Here is a 13,985-nt window from a genome sequence, read left to right on the forward strand (position 1 = left end):
CCCGTCCCCCAGTATTCTCTGTGCAACGAGCCCCTGATTGAGCTGTCGAACCCGGGCGCCAGCGGTTCCCTGTTCTACGTCACAAGGGACGACGAGTTCATCATCAAGACCGTGATGCACAAGGAGGCTGAGTTTCTGCAGAAGCTGCTCCCCGGATACTACATGGTGAGTGGCCCTGCCGTTCTGCTGACTGGAGCACCTGGGGATAGGGCCGGGGTACATTACTGCAGGGGACGAATATTACAATATTGAAATGTGTTCGGTGGAAGAACCCCCCCCCCCCCAAAAAAAAAAAAGACCATTCGTTCGTACGAAAGACTGTATCAAAAGACGTCATTCGAAGAAGGTTGATGCAGTGGGAAATCTTGTGAGCTTGTAGGTCTTCTGCTTGATTGATGCCAAAATAGATCTATATAGCTATTAAGCGTTGGTGCTGTCCTGATCATTTTAGTAACCCGTTTCAATGAAGCACGACTAGGTGCAGGGCATGAAGAATCCCTTCCCTTACTGGGGATCACACACATGTATATATATAGATAGATAGATAGATAGATAGCCTCTTTGGTTACTAAGTTTTATTGATTTTTTTTTTTTTAAATTGTTAAAACAGTTTGTGAAAACTCTATGGAGTTTGAGAAGAACAAAAAAGAACATATACACATCATAAAACAGATAGCAAACTTAACAGGTACAATTTGTGCACACAGTGACTGAAGACAATTTATTTAAGTACGTTTTATATAAGTATTATAAGGAATATCATTTTAAATTCACAACAAAGAAGACAACAAACCAGTCTTAGTGTCGCTGGCTCCTTTCCCCGTTTCACATGTACCTGAACAGGTCATTCTAGTTGCCTCGACAAAACGAGCCAATAGGTGATACAAGTCCAGCAACTTCTCCCTGTAATTTGATTAATCTACGTGCCTTTTGAGAAGGCTGGCTAACAATATCATGCACAGGGGGCAGGGACACAGGAAGATTGTATGACCAATGCTGCCGAGGGCACACGGACCAGGGGAACACACAAAGAAACATGTGTTAGGATTTTGCTGCTGTTGCTCAGAGATGACATTGAGTGCAGTGTGTTCTCTCTCTCTCTCTCTCTCTCTCTCTCTCTCTCTCTCTCTCTCTCTCTCTCTCTCTCTCTCTCTCTCTTTCTCTCTCTCCTAAGAAGCAGTATCACTGTACCTGGACCAAAGAGTAAAGGGTGATGGCAAGTGACTCGAGTTCTTGCATCAGTGCATCTTGAAAACCTAACTGTGTGGGTGTGAAGCTCATCATAGGTTGCATGCTAAAAGCAAGAAGACAATGTTAATACAAGAACTGTAATGTTAATACAGTATTAATAAAACCACTGAGAGTGATTGCAAACGCCATTACGTAGTCAAGGAGATTAGAGAGAACTCAGAAACCAGCTAGCCAAGCAGAATTAACTAAGTGCATTCTGCCTTGTTCGTTAATACCAGAGTGGTTTGTTTTTGGTGTTTTTAGGGCTTTATTGGCTTGGCTGCTTTAAGGACAGGCAGAACAGCAGGTGCCTTGGCATTTTTAACTCTTCGCTTTCCTTTGTTCTGAAATCTTCACAGGCGCCAACCTTAGGTAACTCTTCTTGAAAAACAAGCCCCACATTGTAACTGTGTGCACTCCTCCCTGGTTAATAATATCTCTCGCAGTGCAGTACAGTTCTTATCCCACTGAGCGGAAGAGACATGCGACCACATAACAACACTGCGCAAAGGAGGGGGAGTAGGGTCGCTTTGAATAACATCACTGTGCACGGTGTTGGAAACATGCACGTACCAAGATGTGTTTCTGCTTCATTTCTCAGTAGGAGTGCTTGGGTTTATTTTGTTAATTTAAAAAAAATATATGTTCCTCCTTGGTATAAAAATAAAAAGCTGCTGTTTTACTTTTTGTTGTGAGGCAGGAGATTTTAACTGTCTGGAGATTTCCAGGGATCGATCCTCGCTAGTCTTGCTATCAGTACTCTGTATTACAACTACTACAATTTCAAGTGTAGTATTTAAATGATCAGGGGTTTGATGTTCAATAAATTGTTCCTCCCTTATAGCTGCATGAACATCTCCTACTGTTAACCGTATAGACTTACTGATGCTGTGATCAGTGCTGGGAGCTCAGAGCACAGTTAGCAGGGGACTGATTGTTCAAACTCATTTCAATAATAGACCCGCGCAAGGGAAGTTCTGAAAATAGGCACTGGTTTCAGGTCCAGTAGTGTATGAGCTTCAAGCCCTGTATTTACAGCAGCTTGTGAAATTCTTGGTAAACCTTTTTTTTACTACAAGCTTATTACTTGTTTGATCTTTCTGTTTCTCTGTAGAAATATATTTTATTTTGATTTTGTTTTGTATTGTACAGAATTTTTTGAGATTCTTACAGTAAAAACGCACTGTAGAATTTTTTTTTTTTTTCATCCTCATTTGCGGTTCTGTGACAGATGATCAGATTTACCGGATTGATTGTGTTTCGGTCTTTTCCGCTAACCCCCTATTCTGTCTCTGTGCTTCCCTGTGTGTCACACAAACAGAACCTGAACCAGAACCCTCGCACCTTGCTGCCCAAGTTCTACGGGCTCTACTGCATCCAGTCCGGGGGAAAGAACATCCGCATGGTGGTGATGAACAATGTCCTGCCGCGCGTCGTCCGAATGCACCTCAAATACGACCTCAAGGGCTCCACCTACAAGCGACGCGCCTCCAAGAAGGAGCGGGAGAAGTCCAGCCCCACCTTCAAAGACCTGGACTTCATGCAGGAACTGCAAGACGGACTCATGCTGGACATGGACACGTACAGCGCGCTGGTCAAGACGCTGCAGAGGGACTGCCTGGTAAGCTGTCTTCTACAGGGATAGAAATAAGAGCCCCCTTTGCATAGCGGTTTGGTCCATTCCTGGTTTTACTATGAGTTTAATAAGACACACCTGAACTGGTTACCTATACACTGTGGCTAAGCAAGCTCGTAGTAAAACCTGGAATGGGTCAAGCTTTTTTTTTTTTTTTTTTTTTAAATGGGGGGGGGGGGGGATACTTGAGGGCAGAGCAGGAAAGTGGGACAAATGGTTGGATGGCTGGTCAGGCAGGCTTAAAGCACTAGGTAAAATTTATATGAAGCTTGTAAGTCAAGCAGACGTTTTCTTTGCTAGTGCTGCCTTCAGTGTACCGTCTGTGTTTGAACACACTGCTGACATTGCAAATCACCTTTTTTCTTCTCAGTCTGTCTTGAATGGGAGTTGAGATTTAACAAACGGATTTCTGCCGTTTTCATCCGTTGGATTGTTCTGGCATGTTTCGATCTTGTTTTTGACTACGTGGCGTGAGAGCGCCGTACCAGCACCTATCGACCAGCGATTTCACACCCCCGTTTCATGCTGTTTTAAGAGTTGATGAGCGCAGCATTGCGGTTTTGCTCCCCGTCACCCCGCTGTCTGGCCCTGCTCGTCCCCCTGCAGGTGCTGGAGAGCTTTAAGATCATGGACTACAGTCTGCTGCTGGGGGTGCACAACCTGGACCAGGCAGAGAGGGAGAGTCAGAGCGAGGGCTCCCAGGGCACCAGTGACGAGAAGAGGCCTGTGGCGCAGAAAGCACTCTACTCCACCGCCATGGAGTCTATCCAGGGAGGAGCGGCCAGGGGCGAGTCCATCGACACGGACGACACGTGAGTCACGACGAGCCCCGGTCCCGGGTTCCGATAGCGTTGGTTTGCCTCTCCCGTTTTTGAGATGAAGCACCACTGGTGCAAGACGGTTCTGGTATCGAAACGTATGTCAGATCAATAGTAATGCATGTTTAAAAGTTTGGATGCTGGAATCGGCCAATGCTGAAGCGAGTTGTAGTCTGGTCTTGTCTGAGCTGAGCAGGGTTGGAATTGGACCCTAAGGGACAGCACTCGGAATGCAGTCTTTCCTCTTTGTCCGAGTTCTCCTCATGCCCTGCATGGTCGTGGTGTTAATGGGGCCGTCTACTAATTGACTGTTAGATGAAGGTAAAGCGGGGGCTGCCTTTTGCCTAAGCATGCATGTTGTGTTCTGTGCTCCATTCAGGATGGGCGGTATCCCTGCAGTGAACGGAAAAGGAGAACAGGTGTTACTCTACGTAGGAATCATCGATATCCTGCAGTCATACAGGTCAGGCGTTGCCTTTAATACTGGCATGGAACTCGACCTCCATTCACTTCCAGTCCTGTTTTTCAAACGTTTCTGTGTAATCGGTTGTCTTGTCTCACTTCTTAGGTTAATCAAGAAACTGGAGCACACCTGGAAGGCTCTGGTCCACGATGGGGTCAGTTGTTTTGTTTATTTGAATTTTGAAGAACTGAGTCGCTGTAAACTCTGTTTAAAGACTCCAAAAGCATTACATTAAAAACACTATGTAACACAATTTTTGTTCCTGGGTAGTAAGTGTTATTTCCTAATTGCTTATGCCTCAAAAGTATCGAAAATGGCTATTATTCCCCACAAACTTTGCTTTTGTGACCAGGGCAGTGATATTTCAAAATATCACTATTTCCAATGGGAAAACAGGCAAATGTGTGTCTTTTTGTTCACAGAAAGTCAGTATTTACAGTATAATCGTAAATCTCGAAAAACTACTCACTTCTAAATCTTTTGTAGTCATTTTTATATTACTTTACTATAAATACATGTTAATTTGGATTCATATATTTTTTTCTGACTTTATGTGAACGAAAAGACACACATTTGCCTGTTTTCCCATTGGAAATAGTGATATTTTGAAATATCACAGTCCTGGTCACAAAAGCAAAGTTTGTGGGGAATAATAGCCATTTTCGATACTTCTGAGGCATAAGCAATTAGGAAATAACACTTAGTACCCAGGAACAAAAAAAATAATAATAATTTGTTAGCCAGGGTGTCGCTCCCTTCACTCCTGCTGACTGGTGCACACAGTCCTGTGATCTCATTCTTTCCATGGTCTTGATCCCTTCATTAATATATTCATAAAGCTCTCCGTCTCACTGCTGGCTGTAGCTGGAAAAAAAAAGAAAAAAGCCAAAGCACATTAAAATAAGTGCTGTTGGCCTCGGGTACAAGCTCGACAGGTTTATGCGTAAATAAAGTGTTATTTTATTTCTGTGGGATTACATTTGGGTGAGGTTATGAATCACCCTGACTTCTCTTTGTCTCTCTCTCTCTCTGTGCTTGCTTTCCAGGACACGGTCTCAGTGCACAGGCCGAGTTTCTACGCAGACAGGTTTTTTAAGTTCATGACGAGCACAGTCTTCAGGAAGAACTCCTGTAAGTACACCCAGGCTGACTGTACATGATTTAGAACTTCTCTGCAGTGTCCGGCACGGCTCCTCTGACTCTCCCGGTCTCACTGAGCTCTCTGTCCCGGTTCCCTGTAGCGTTGAAGTCTTCTCCTTCCAAGAAAGGGCGGATAGCGCTGACTGTGCCCAGGTACAGCAGCCCCGGGGCTGCGTTCTCTGCCAGCCAGCTCCTCTCCGAGAGAGATGAGAACATCTACGACCTGCGAGGGGTGCGCAGCTTCCCCACACTGGAGGACGAAGGTACCTGCTGATGATTGAGGGGGAGGTTACATTTTAGAGAATGGAACGCAGGATGGTTAGTTTTCTCTGTAAACAGCTTCAATCACAATACTCCACATGATTCAGCACACATACATACATACATACATACATACATACATACAGTGTGTGTACGTATGTTCACACACCCTACACTTATTCTGAGGATGGAAATAAGACTCCTAAGTGTGTAGTCAAAAATTTAATGTTCGACATTGCAGGTTTTACAATTACAAGTTCGGTCCTCATTAGGTCACGTGTAGTTGCCTCAAGATTAAAGTTGGGACAAGCTGCTATTACAAGGGACCCTTTCAACCTACGGGTGCGACGTATGTCACTGGGATAAGGGGATCCCCACGCTGCATGTTTTGAGTTGTAAACAGACCCGAAGCTTCGTGCCCCCCCCCCCCCCCCTTTCCCACAGGTCGCTCAGACCTCCTGCCCTGCACGCCGCCGTCCTTTGAAGAAGCAACGACAGCGTCCATCGCGACGACCCTGTCCTCCACGTCTCTGTCCATCCCAGAGCGCTCTCCCTCCGACACTTCAGAGCACCCGCGATACCGGTAATCCCCCTCCCTCTCCAGGGCACAGAGCGACTCACGCATGCATTACATAGCACCCTGTCCACAACGGTCAAGCAAGCTACTGTAAAGTGCTGTGCAACTTTGGATAATGCTTCAAGTGCCAGTAATTGCACATTTGGAGAATGTACTGTAATACCTAAGTGCTGCATATGTTTATAGAAATGAGGTACCATATGTAAAACTAGAATCTGGGTCTGGTTGACAGACTGGATCAGTTTAATCAGGGCTGTGCAGGAGGTCACTGGCACAGATTCCTCTGCATGCAAAAGTTTATAGTTTTAAATGTTAACATCAATAACTTGTTTAAAGGGTGCATAGTAACTGTCTCATTCTCCAACATATATTGTCTACATATTTTTTTGTTAATGCATCAGTTAGGGTTGTTATTAAAAAGACCAAAGTAGAGAAATGCGATGTTCGGGTTTTCAAGATGGCATCCGTCATAGTGGTCCACTAGGCAGGTCCGCTGCCATGCCATTACAAAAAATATATATACATTTTTTTTTCTTTCTTTTTCAGGAGGCACACCTCATCAGGGCATGATGGGAGGTAAGGCTGAATTATTTCTTGAAATTTGGGAGCGGGGTGAGGGAGGGGTGGAGGAGGAGTTACAGTGCACTGCTGTCTTGCCGACTGCCTTGTGGCTCCGCCTTCACCTCGCCTGGGTCTTTGTGTCTGTAGGTCACACGAGGAGGTGCGCGCGCATGAGGATGAGCAGCAGCAGCAGATCACGGTGGAGGTGGAGGTGAAGAGACCCGACAGCGAAGCCGCCATCGTCCCCGACGCTTCTCCAGAGACCAGGTGCAGCCTTCCACCTTCTGAGATCTTTCCATCCCTGAATCAGAAGACTCCTATTGCACATACTAGGAGTTTTTAATAAGACGCACCTGAGCTTGTTACCTACACACTGTGGCTAACCAAGCTCGTAGTAAAACCTGGAATGGGTGAAACTGCTATGCAATAGGAGTCTTCTTTCCCTCCCTGTGTTTGAATGCACATGCACTGAGAACACAAACACTTGCACTTCTTCAGCTGTAGCAGCTAGAAATATGACGCCAGAGAAAGAAAAATTAAAGAAACCAACTGGGTTTCTTTAGTATTTGGTAATTTTAGCACGATGGAGTGAAGTCTCAAGGTGAAGATGGGAAGGACAGTGTGTGCTGTGCAATATCTGTCCATATGCCACTTCCTGCTGAGCAGTCACGCATCGCTTCTCCATGCTTTCACACAGAGAAAGCAGAAGACGTTTCTCACTTGTTCGTACAGTATTTTTAGTACAGGTCATTACATTGAAAAGACTAGTGTTAAGTGTGTCTGTGTGCTGGGTGGGGTCTATGCAAGTGAATGAAAGCCGCCAGTGAAATGTACATGACAGAATTGGGTCAGGGAGATGAGAAGAGTGAGAACCACACAGACGCACATGGCTCAGAGTGACAGGAAAGGGGGAGATTAGCCATCTGGCTGGCTGAAATTAGCAACTGAAATCGCACTTCTTGTGCTTGATCTGGTAATGCAAACCAGCCACACAGACAGGCAAATATTTTAATATTCCCGTACTGTGTGAAGTCAAGACCAGAGGCCAATTAAAATTCTAATTCCAATTACAGCAGGGTTCTGAAAGTACAGTTAGATTTTGTTCCATTACAGTTGCAGTAATTTGCAATTATAATTGTGCTTTATAGTTAAAAGTAACACCCACACATTAACATGTTTACGCTATTTATTCTAAATAACCAGTCAGTAGTCACTGGTACAAATACAGAAACAGAAACCTAATCAAACGAATGGGGTCACTAAAAGTGGTTGAAAATCCAGGAGTAATGTTCGCTCAGTGTAACGAGCGAGTGATCTTTAATTGATCAGCCACATGTCTGGTATAATTACAATTATACAGGTGTGTCAAGGACCAACTACAGTTGATTTCGAATTACACAATTACAATTCACCACAGCTCTGGTCAAGTCCTATGATACATTGCACTGGCTATAGCTTACGCTGTCAGGGTTCTGTTCATTTGGCTGTTCCTGGGGTTCAAACGCGCCCGGGAGAATTATCTTTTGCAGATCACCTCTAGAAGACGAGGAACTGTTTCCTTCACAGCATGAAGATGGAATCTGATAATCTCTCCTTCTCTGGTTTTAAAGATCGCATCAGGGACTTGCTTAGGACCTCCTGCCAATGCTTCACCCTCAGCCCACATTATCAAATAGAGGTTACTTTATTTATACTAGCCTTAGATCTCAGTATGCTGCTGATTTTAAGTTTGAACCACACATTTTATTGTGTTTGCACATTGTAATATTTTTATTTTTCACATTGCAATTTTTTGTGCTGTTTTCCAGGACCCCCTGGTAAACGAGGCCTCTGTCTCAGTGGGTAAATCTCCTGGTTAAATGAGTTCATGTTGTCTCTCCCTCCCAGCGAGCCCGCCTCGGCGCCAGGGTCGGTACCGCCCAGTCCGAAGGTGATCGTGGAGCCGGACTGCGCCAGTCAGCTCTCTGAATCCACCAGCCACGCCTCTGCCGAGGAGGAGGAAGTGCCCGTCACGGACATCTACTTTGTAAGTCCAGCAGGAACTGCAGGGATACAGGATAAGATTTTAAGATCCGTAACAGCGATACTGTTTTAACTATGTGCGTGTTTCCTTCAGAATTCATTTTCTGTATAGATATTGCATGTATTTATTTGATTTTGTTTTATTATGGAATAAAGCATTTTTTTACACCCATAAAAACACCTTAATGCTCAACATTCCTAGAAATCCTCAACATGAGGTTAAAACCGTTGTGTACACTTTCTAGTAAATGCAGATAATAAATATTCTAGTAATTGCAGTTGATAAGTGTAGTACACATTGCCTATTAAGAGTTTGTTTTTCTTCTGCTGCTGGATAGCTCTGCTATTTTTTTTCTGCTTTTTTTGCTGTATGATGGTTACTTGACACATGGAATACAGACCAGGGTTGGGGTCAATTTCCATTTTTTCAATTCCAATTCCTTTTTAAAAATCAATTTCCAGTCCCTTTTTTAATCAGTTCCTTCAAAGGAATTATTTAGAAGGAATTCAAAATGGGAATTGATTTGAAAATTGAAAATTGAAATTGGAATTGGTCCCACCTAGCTGCAAGCCAGTATTAGTTTTTAAATAATTTAAACACGGTTAGGGTGCATGCGTTTTTTGAGGAAGCTCACAAAAACCCTGTGCAAGTACAAAAGAAACTAACCGAACCAAGAAAGCAAGTGATATCCTTTCCGATCCCTCGCTGGCACGCGCGTGGCGCTGTCTTGTGGACCAGGCTCTGACGCAGTGCAATGGGTTTGGTTTCCACAGGCTCGCAGTCTGGATGACTTGGTGGAGCTCTAGATTCTGAGCTGTGCGTAAGTGGTGTGTGTGTGTGAGAACTGCAGAGATGAAACAAAAAGTGTGGATTTTTCTTTTTTGATTTGGGAATAAATTAAACCCTAGAAGGTTTACTCACTGAAGCTGTATCCCCCTCCATTGGCTCTGAGATTTTTCCAAGATTTATTTATTGGATTGCTCCAGTAAAAGTAGCCACCATTCGTTATTTATATCCATACAACTATCAAACTGCTTCTGTTTAAAGAATCCTTAGATCTCGTGCACCTATGTGCATCCCTTTTTAGTTTTGTATCTTTAGCAGTGTGATTCTTGGGGGAAATAGTGTCGCAAATTTGCTGGCTTCAAGCTAAGTGTGCTGAGCAGAACTTGGAGCTAATCGAGGGATGCAGTGTGCATGCATTCCTTTGAATTGGTTTTCACTGCATGCCGATTTGAGAGCAAACTGTTTTTTCTTCTAACAATTGCAAATAGCAGTTCTGCTTTGTGTTTAAGGTTGGGTGTGGTGTGGATATTTTTTTGGTGTTACCATTAGGCAATTACCTCTCCTGTTTGTTCAAGCAAACGCTAGAGTCCATTAAAACCTTTCTGTAAGCAGTTTGGGCTGATCTAATTCTTTATGCGGTGACCCCTGTACAGTAAGTCAAGGAACAAGGCTGGAAATCTGAGAGGAATTATTAGTTTCATGCATGGTCTTTTACGTTTTTATTCAATTGGAAGTCTGGTTCCAGCTTTTACAGCAGTTAGTAAGAAGAAGCCTCAAGGATACCGTGTATTCCACAGGAATGTAAATGCTGATGATGCTGTTGCAGGGTTGGCGGTTTCGCTAGGCAGCGTCCTGTCAGCAAGAGCTGTCCAGCACATAGGCTGCAATGGACGCTTCACTGCATGGAGTTAGAGTTTGTGTACAGGCTGGTGTTAAGTGAAGTCACTCTGCACTGCAGAGCAATGAAACTTTACAACCCCCTTCCATCCTTTCACTGCTACTCACATCTTACTTTCTCTGTGCACCACCTCTCACAGCACTAACCTGTCTGTCTGTCAATGTAGAGATTATCTAGCTGGCTAGCCAGGATATAAGGACACTGCTCAATTAGTAATGGCATCCCTTGCTTTGGTGGGAGGGAGGGGGTGCTCTAGCTGGGATAACAGCCAAGCCAAGCTGTATTAAACTCTGAAAACTGCAGTGCTGTGAAAATTAGGGCAGTTGGGTACAGCACAGTGTCCAAATTCCAGATCGCCCTGCAGATGAGACTGGTAGCAGATCTAGTAGGGGCTACAATGTGTTCTTAAAATGCATGAGCAAAAGCTAGTGTCTGCTCCATAATTTGAGTGTTTTGTTTGTGAGAAATGTGTGTGTAAATTTGATCATATTTCTCCAAATGTAGAAGGTGTAAACTGTTTTTATTTATTTATTCGTTCATGCATTCTTTTCTTCATTTTTTTTGTTTGCCTTTTAGATCCCTTTCTGTTGTCTTTTTGGTTCTCGTTTCTCTGCTCTGATCACTCTTGCATCTCTATATTTGTTCTGCTACTCCTCATCCTCCTCCCCCTCACCCCTGCTCTGGCGCTGGCTTGTCTGCTAGTTCTCTGATGGAAGATACTGGATTTATTCCCCCGTCCCACAGCGCAGGTCCAGATCACACACAGACTGTGACGTTGGTGTAAGTCAAGTTGAATTCAGGGTTCGAGTAGCCACAGGACCAGGGCTGGGTCAATCCATGGTTTTCCCAAATTCCAATTATTTATTTTGAAGGAATTTATATTTTAGAGACCTAATAATTGCAATGACTTTTTCTTTTTTTTTTTTTTCAACTACAGTGCTTTCATTTTGAAGCCAGTTTTAATTGACCAACAGTGACATCAATCTGAAATCAATCTATTGCCACTGCGAGAAGCTCGTTTTAACAGAGTACTGCTATTTGCAGTTGTGATCAGTGATGTGTTGGGATTTATGAAAAGGGAATGGGAATTTGGAATTGGGAATTGCTTTTAAAAATGGAATTGAAAAACAGGACTTGACCCCAACCCAGCCACGCAGTGCAGGTTAAAAGACTCAAGAATGTAAATTGCAAGTAGCTTCAGGTTGTGTATTTTCTTTCCTGTCCCTTGGCTTTTTATAAAGTGCGCAATCATTGAGTGGTAATTGCAAAAGCTTAGTGTTTAATTTTTTCATAATCCCCTGTGTTAACGTACTATCCTGAGTTCAGGGTCTGCTCTGCTGATTCTAGTAGCCTGCCGCAGACACACAGCGTGAAATGCAGAAATTATATCCTCTAGTTTAACAAGTTCACTCCTGCTGTCGAAATGATAAACACCTTTAGTGAAAATGCATAAACAATAAGGGGGGTGGGGGGGTCTTTTTTAACTGTGCAACAACAGTGTGTACCCACTCCTTGCATTTGAACTGCATATTTAACACATGGTCTCTAACCCTAGCCTAACTGGTAAGCTACAGTGAATGGCGTTTTACAAATTGTGGGGGCGGAGAGTTCACTGCTTATCATGATGGGATTAGCGCAGGAAATACCACCAGCGAGGACCCAGTGTGTTAAATATGTTTCTCATCTGTCTCAGAAATGTTGGAAACCGCCTCTCCTGCTTTCATCCTTCACGTGCTGCTTGCAGTATTTTTATCTTTATTTTCTCTCTCTGCCCCTCTGCTTCTTGCTGTTTCTCTTGCGCCCTCTACTGTCTGCTCCTGGCGTTTCAGCCTCCAGATGAAAGGACTTGGGTTTACTCTCCACTTCACTATAATTCGCAGGCGCCCCCCGATTCGGACGGGGAGGGTGAAACAGTAAGTCTGATCCGTCGTTTTCCTCTCTTGAAAACCTTGTTCTTTTCTGTTCTCCCGTTGTTCTGGGACCTTTTTAATTCTGCAGTGAGTGGGTGGAGTGCTGAACAGAGGCAGTTCATTTTTTCTTTATACTTGTTTACCCTGGTGTACAATATTAAATGAAGCACCTGTCATATCACTGTCAGTAGGGTGTAGGGCCACTGTAGGGAGCTGGGATGGACCACTGGCTCAATACAAAGACCAGTCTGCTCTTAACCCTTTAAGGGCCAGCACAGAGTATAGCCGCTGCTGGTTGCAGTTTGGTATCTGCTGTGGAAAGTCTTAAGACAGCTGGGTGCTGTGAGATGGCTTGGTGGATAATATACTCGGAAGTTGTACAAATCCGAACTGTAAGCAAATAAAAAACCGAGGCAGGCATTTTTTTTTTATGTTTTGTTTTTACGCACCGGCCGCAGCGGACGTTTTGATTCATCAAAACACAACTAGCAAAGGGTCTCTCTTTGATCCTCGGAGGTTGAAATCTTTTCTGCACAAGACGCAAGTCTCTGGTGCGAACTCGTCTCTGCTGTGTGATCTGTACGGCAGCATCGCCAAAGTGAAACTGTATTGAATGGGAAAAGAAAACAAAAACATTATCATCAGACAAGAATCCAGCCCCCCACCCCTAGATCTGTTCATTTTACAAAGTTTCTCAGTAGCAGTTAGTCCCCCTGTAATCACAAGCTCCTGAAATGAATCGGTTATTTAGCAGACGCTTTTATCCAAAGCGACTTAGAGACTAGGGAGTGATCTGTGTATCATTACAACTGCTGTTGCAGAGTCACTTACAATAGGACCTCTGTTTTATGTCTCATCCAAAGGACGGATTGACCCGTTTTCCTTGTCCTTCCTAACTCTGTGTCTCCTTTCCCTCAGTAATTCCAAGTGCGGATAGCACGTGAGACGGGAGAAGAGATGGAGGTATGTTTTTGACGGACTCTGTTGCCTCAGGGAGACTCTTTGACTCTGCGGTGTTTGAAATCCAGATCCAAAGGCTTCCGGAGAGAATACACCCACCACCCCCCCCCCCCCCCCCCCCCCCCCACCCACACACCCCCCACCCCGCACTCATCCGGTTCTTTTTTTTCCCGGAAAAAACCCTAAGGAGGAAAAAAAAATTCAATACAAACTAAATTTAACTAAACCCTGTAAACTATATCTAGGCCGGGTGGGGTGGGTGGGGGGGGGATTTAAAAAAAAAAAAAAAAAAAAAAAAAAAAAAAAAAAATGAAGACATGAAGAAAAACTATATACTTCCATCAAGCATCATGAATTTTAAATATGTGTGTATATTTGCTTTATTTATGCACTTTCCAAACTGTTTTTAATGCTGTGAAATTTTTTTCATTATTATTATTATTATTTTCAGGTTTATTTTCTTGTAGGAGAAGCTACCTGCATTATTTTTTATTTAGGATTTTGCTTTTCGTCTGTTTTTGTATATTCCTTGCATAAACGGAAGCAGGTCTTGTGATGTTAATCCTATAGGGATCCTGCCCAAGTCCTGCCCAAAAGGTAGCTCTCAATCCCTCCCAGTAAAGAATCTGATCTGATCGAGTGAAGTAGCCTGATTGGTCAAGTGACGCGAGGACAGTATAATCACAGAGCACTTCATAATACCCTGGCAGAGGGGGCAGTTC

At 43.8% G+C, this 13,985-nt stretch overlaps 1 protein-coding gene across 1 annotated transcript; it reads left to right on the forward strand.

Moving 5' to 3' along the window:
- Positions 1 to 13,387, forward strand: LOC121300517 (phosphatidylinositol 4-phosphate 5-kinase type-1 gamma-like; the record flags this gene model as incomplete). Its single annotated transcript, XM_041229083.1, has 14 exons — positions 1 to 165; positions 2,552 to 2,851; positions 3,473 to 3,678; positions 4,064 to 4,147; positions 4,253 to 4,301; positions 5,194 to 5,278; positions 5,389 to 5,550; positions 5,993 to 6,131; positions 6,672 to 6,701; positions 6,834 to 6,953; positions 8,574 to 8,712; positions 11,096 to 11,173; positions 12,223 to 12,306; positions 13,222 to 13,387. Coding segments are annotated over 14 exons (1,644 nt in total), but the record flags the coding sequence as incomplete, so codon positions are not given.
- Positions 13,388 to 13,985: the final 598 nt, after the last annotated feature.

This window comes from Polyodon spathula, chromosome 26 (assembly GCF_017654505.1).
Source record: "Polyodon spathula isolate WHYD16114869_AA chromosome 26, ASM1765450v1, whole genome shotgun sequence".
NCBI lineage: Eukaryota > Metazoa > Chordata > Actinopteri > Acipenseriformes > Polyodontidae > Polyodon > Polyodon spathula.